At 48.2% G+C, this 6209-nt stretch overlaps 1 protein-coding gene across 1 annotated transcript; it reads right to left on the reverse strand.

The window, feature by feature from the left end:
- Positions 1–375: 375 nt before the first annotated feature.
- On the reverse strand, positions 376–1944 carry NUDT15 (nudix hydrolase 15). Its single transcript, XM_086476540.1, has 3 exons — positions 1793–1944; positions 1482–1672; positions 376–932 (listed from the first exon to the last, which is right to left on the reverse strand). The coding sequence occupies exons 1-3, from the start codon at positions 1942–1944 to the stop codon at positions 790–792; spliced, it is 486 nt and encodes a 161-aa protein (XP_086332666.1). The 3' UTR covers positions 376–789.
- Positions 1945–6209: the final 4265 nt, after the last annotated feature.

Here is a 6209-nt window from a genome sequence, read left to right on the forward strand (position 1 = left end):
TGCTGCGGAGCGACACCTATAAATGCGGTCAGTTTGGACAACCTTGTTTGTGTCAGCCTAGCACAACAGCGTAGACACCTCTCCGCTAAAGAGTTCAGCAACGGGATCAGGAACGAAGATCAACTGCAGAGATCCGAAACACTTCTGCAGAGAAATTCTAGCGCGACCGAGGCTGCAAACAGATCTCTGTACTGAAAGGGGGTGGCACGGAGGGGGCAGGGGATTTTCATTCCCTGCAAAAAGCCCCTGCAACCCTCTCGTGTTTTTAATGCCCCGATTTTCAAGCACGTGCTACTGTCTGCAGGAGAATGAGGTGTTCTTTGCAAAACGTGACTTCTCCGTGACAGTGTCTGAACTGAAGCTCTGAGACAAGGCTAAGTTTAAAGACTGGTCCAGGATTTAGTTACAGGAAAGCAGCATGACACACGAAGCAGCTTCACAGAGAAAGCAGGACAGGGGTTTAAACAAACCAAGTTTCTCTTGGGCCTGAGGATGCAACTGTTCCCAAGTGAGTAACCTCTGACCAGTTCTGACCTCCCAGGGGCTGTTCACCTACATAAAGATTAACCAGATAAAACGCTGAGTTTTGTACAAAAGAAAACATTAACCGTTAACCACCAGAGCTAGAAATGAGCGACAGCCGTTGTGAAACATGGTAAAAGCACCGAAACTTTTGGCATCTTTTTGGCTTTAGGAAGGGTAATATTTTCACGTGGGCAAAGTGAGCCTCTTTTACACCAAAAAAGCTGCTCTGCCCGGTAGTTGGTTACATGTTGCACGACTTGCTCTCTACAGCTGGTGACTTCCCGTGTACCCCTTCAGATGATCCAGCTCTTCTGTGAAGGGGTTGTAGCCTTGCTCTCTTAAACAGCGCAGGGCCCAGAACAGTTGATCTGCTGGAGGAAATTCATCCCATTTAACCCATTCCCAGCCTGCAGGGGGGAAAAAAGAAAGAAAAAGCCAGAGTGTAAAATCACCGTAACGATTCTGTCTCCGCAAGCCCGGAGGGACCGTGCAGAAACCACCAGCGTGAATCCACGCGCTCTGGTGCATACGCCGTTCTTTTAAATTTATTCCTCCCGTTAAGTCTTGACCCCACCGGAAGTGAGCGTTGTCCCAGATCAGCAGAAGAAATGCACCGGCAGCCGCTCGCCGAGCTCGTTGCGTCACCGTGCGTGGCGATAACGGGAAGTACAAAGTGAATTAAACGTCTGTTTTCATGCAGCCAGGTAAACCAACAGCCGCGCCCGCGGCTCTCCCGGCCGAGCGACCCTCAGTGCGCCCCCCGCAGCCCCCCGGGGGGGACACCCCGCGTCGTGTCCGCCTCCCCAGCCCCCCCGGGGGGGGACACCCCGCGTTGTGTGCTGTGTGCGTGTGTCCCATCCGGTGTGTGGGGGGGACACACACACCCCGCGTTGTGTGCTGTGTGCATGTGTGTCCCCCGGTGGGGGGGGGGGACGGACGCCGCGCACGCCCCTCACCCTCATTCTTCTCGGGCTCGCGGTTGCGCGGCTCCGCCCCCGGCTCCGCCTCGCCCTTCATGAGGACGGTGACGTAGTGGTAGCGCGCGGCGGCGCACACCGAGTTGACGGCGGAGGCGAAGCGCACGTTGTGCAGCCGCAGCGCCGCCTCCTCCAGCGTCTCCCGCGCGGCGCACTCCGCCAGGGTCTCCCTGCGGGCGGGGGAAGGCACGGCCGCCTTAGGGGAGGGAGGGGAGGGGAGGGGGGCGAGGGCCGGCCCGGGCCGGGCAGCCGGCTCTCTGCGCCGCGGGGGGGTAGCTCGGGGCTCCTACCCGAACTCCAGGTGGCCTCCGGGGAGCTGGTAGGTGCCGGCTCCCACCGGGCCTCGCCTCTTGCCCAGGAGGACGCAGTTGGGGTGCGCGGGGCTGGTGACCACCACCCCCACGCCGATCCCGGGCCGCGGGGGCTGCGCCGCCTCGCCCATGACAGCCGTGCGCGCTTGAGGGCCGGAGCGCGGGGGCGGTCCCTCCGGCAGGCCGCGGCCTGGTAAAGGAGGCCGTTGGCCGTGGGGAGGGGAGTGACGCCGCGGATGGTGGTGACGTCATGGGGGGGCGAGGCTTGCGGGGCCGGGCCCGGCCCGGCCTTCCTGCGGAGCCGCGGGGGGGAAGCAGCGGGGTCGCCTCCGCCGGGTAGAGAAGGACGGGCGGGGTGCGGCGCGGCGGGGCGCTGGGGCCGGTGTTCGGCGGGGCTGTGTCGGCGGCAGGAGTGCGAGAGCCGTCCCCCGTGAGGAAAGCCGTGAGCTTCCCGGGCGGGCTGGCAAGAGCGGGAGAAAACTGCCTGCACGGCGAAATGCTCCTGCTCGTTGGGGGGTTGTTTTGGCCTCTGACTGCAAAGGGACTGGTGAGGCCACTCAGACTTGAGAAAGAGTTTGTGCCAATGAGGGGCACAAAGGAAGATGCCACTCAGTTTCTTGGAGGTCTGGGTGCCAGTTGGTCTCTGGCTGCAGATTTGTTCAGAACTTGAAAAGTGGCCTTTCGTAGGTGAGCCCCGAGTTTCTGCTGGGTGAAGAGTCTGGCTCTGGAGAATCACTTTGAAATTATTAAAAAAGAAACTACGAAGCGAAGCAGAGCTCCAGAGGCAGAAAAACAGGTCCTGCCAGATAAGGAAGAAATGAGAACTTATGCTAGCAAATGTTTACCTTCACTTTCACATTTTCTTAATTATAGAAATGCATTTATGTAGAAAATAAGATACAAACTTTCATATTCCTTATAAACAACTGTAAAGTTTGTCAGATTTTCCCTTTCCCCAGTGTATTGATCACAACAGAGATACAAAGTAGTATCCCTTCACAGGGCTTTCAAATACGTCTGTTTTGTGAGGTTTTAAATACTTGTGTACAGATGCTTTTATTTACTTACGAAGGTCATAGGGCCAAACTCACTGAAGATTAATCGCTGGTTTTTGTGGGATTAGTTTTCTGAGGTTTAATTGCCTGAACTGGCTCAGTATGAATTCAGATGAGTTCCAGTGTTGGCATGAAGGAAATGTCAGGAGCGTGTGGCTGGGCGTGCTAGATGCAAGGCTGCCCTTTGACAGTACTTGGCTGTGCTGTTCAGCTGTAATGTCAGCCCACACCCTGAATTACTGACATTAGTAAATAAGAAAAAAACCCCACAATAATCTTGGGCAGATTGCCAAGGTAACTGACTTTTTGTAAACCAAGCTCATTAATTTTGTCTGTCCTCCGGTACAGCTGGAGTATCCTAATCTCCAGATTAAACATCAGTCAGCTATGTCACTTCTGCATTTGCCTTTTAAGTTGACGATGATCTTACAAAAGTCTTATCAAAGACTCCTCCTCGCCCACTAAGCTCATTAAAACACCACAAGGCTGTTTATCTGAACAATGAAACGTTCTACTTTCTGTGTACGCCGTTTCCCTCTACCTTCTGCCAAACAGCATTTACAAACAAGTCCGAGGGCGGCCAACTGTCATTCCACTCCTATCTTTTTTAATACAAAAAATACTCGTGGGGTCAATATGCTTGTTAAAATGGTAGCAGGATACAATTTCTTACAAATATTATATAGAATACAGAAATTTTAATATTTCTTGCAAGCAACTGTAATATTTGTCAGTAGGCTGAGATTTTCCCTTTCTCTACCATCGTGTTGATTACAACAAGGATATGAAGTATTCCTTTACAGGACTTTTAAAATAGCTGGTTTTGGTAAGGTTTTTAAGTCTGCTTTTGTACAGATGTTTGTATTTAATTGTTTCATTTTTTTCATCTTATGTTTGTGGTCATTAACATGAAAGAATAGTGTATGAAAATAAACATCTTATTGGCTGAGTCTGTTCTAATTGGTTTCACTTTAGGGTGTATTTGGGACGTGGGCATGTGCTCAGGCTTTGCACAGATTGTGAAATAAATATAGGCCAGTTATTTCTGAGTTTGATAGTGAACAGACATCCACTGAAGAAAAGAGATGAGAATAAGCCAAGAATGAGAAAGTCAAAATGCATCTTATACTATAGTAGTATATTGAAAAGCTTACAAGGTTATGATTTATATGCTCTTCTAAACGTGTTTATTAATATTTCATCTGACAAAGTACTTCTGTGAGATAAACAGTTAAACCAGTGTATTTCAACCAGCATGCGTCCAGGCTGCTACTGGGAGAGAGGCACCTACTTTTCGGGCCCACTTGTTCCTTGGGCTAGTGCTGTTATTGAAGTGGCTGTGCAGCAAACTGGGTGAGTGAACTGATCTGGCTCCAAAAAAAATATTTTCTGTAGTGAATTTATTTTCTAGCATGCTGTGGGCAGCACAGGGAGGGAGGGGACAGAATTAGATTAGATTAAATAGAGTGCAAAACCAAACCTAGCTCAGCAAACTGGGAAAAAGATGATTTTTTTCAGCAGGATGGGTTCCCTGATACGATTTACAGCTCAGGTACATGAGTGAGTGAATTGGCACAAGGGAGGCAGCGAGTATGAGCAACTGGGGACAAGAATGATGAGACTAACCATGTTGGTGACAGGCCAGATTTATGTCAGATTAAAATGAGTACGTAGCTGTTGCTTAAGAACGCACAGAGAAACCAGGTCAGAAAAGCACACAGTGTGCAAAAGCTGCTTTTCAAGCAGCTACACAACCAGAAAACATCCATCTTTCTGCGAATCTCATGCACATGGTTCCCTGGCTGTGGAATTCAATACATATTCACATTCACTTAGCAGAAGTATGAACTGGAAGATGTAAGGATTATGTTTAAATATTTTACATTGCAAAGCTGGCATTCAGAAGCTGGGTGGAATGTGACAGCAATGCATGGCATCAAAGTCCCGCCAGCAGGCTGACTGAAACGAGCTTGGAGGATGGATGGATTTTACTTCATTTGTGCTCAAGCAGCTGGTTGTTATCCTGAACCCTAATACCGAAAATATAAAATATAACATTGTTAACTGTTTCCTCACTTGTATTTTAGCAGAAATATTTCCGTGACACTTCATGCTTTCATTAGCTCGCCAAGCCTCTTACCATAAATCTTCCCTTGCTGTAATGTTACCGCTTGACAGAAATTAGTACCAGAAATTAGACAATGTATAATACATTGGTTTTATGTTGAAATGTAAATAAACTCTGATCATGTGTACATAATAAAATCCTGCAATACCTTTTTTTTTTTTTTTTTTTTTTTTTAACCAAATCAGTAATATTCTGCTGTGATTTAGTTGGATGGAAAGCGCATATCTGCCATTATGTATTACTGTGCAGGGAGGTGAGCCTTACCTAAAAAAGCAGTGCCAGAACTGCTTTGGTTCTGAACTGCTGAAAACCTGACTGGGCACAGCCCAGGGTGACCTGCTGGAAGCTGGCCCTGCTTTGAGCAAGGGGTGGCCTGAGGGGAACAGGAGGGGTTGGGGCAGGTGGCCTTCAGAGACCCCTTCCGACCTGAACTGTTCTATGATTCTATTCTGGCAGCTGGTAACATTTCTGCTTACAAACTCATGTACTCAGTATTTGCAAAAATACAGAAATTCATTAAAAGGTCTGCAGCATTTGATATAAATAATGATTTTACTTTTTAATTTTGTGGAAGTGAGTAGCTCCTAACTCTGATATGAGCAGCTACGCTAATTTAAAGATCATTCATCTCCTTGAAGCCAAGAAAGGATGACAAAGCTTGTAAGATCACAGAGGCCTGGATTTTTTAAGTCCTTTGGGATCTCCTGGGACATACAGTGAAACATGAACATGTGTGGATGATTTTTACTTCTTGTGGAGGTGCCAGGTGTAGCTGAAGTTGCTTAGCAGTTTCTAATTCCTTGGGCTTAGTTTTTGCAAGTTTACTAAACTAAACCATGAATATTAATCCATAAATTTCTAGCGTGTCATCTTCGTGCATCAGCTTTTGGGTGTGATTTCAGCAAAGACAATTCAGTTATTTCTAGGAGATACATTGGGGAAATATAATTTGGGTTTGGGAACAAAAAAGCCTTTCAGGAGGAGGAGGACGCTCAATGGTCAAAGGATGAAAATCTACTCGAGTTAGTGTCAGTAAATCTGTGTGCCATTTGTGCACACAGCTTTTTAAAGGCTTGCTGTTACTACTTCAGTATTTCACCTCATGTGGCATATTCCAGTCCCTTCAGCTTAAATTTACCCACTTACTTTTCCTTGAGATGCTGTCAGAACTGGGAGGTAGTTTCGTCTCACGGCTGAGGAATTAGGACTATCT

The sequence above is a fragment of the Leptosomus discolor genome, chromosome 1 (assembly GCF_034619465.1).
Source record: "Leptosomus discolor isolate bLepDis1 chromosome 1, bLepDis1.hap2, whole genome shotgun sequence".
NCBI lineage: Eukaryota > Metazoa > Chordata > Aves > Leptosomiformes > Leptosomidae > Leptosomus > Leptosomus discolor.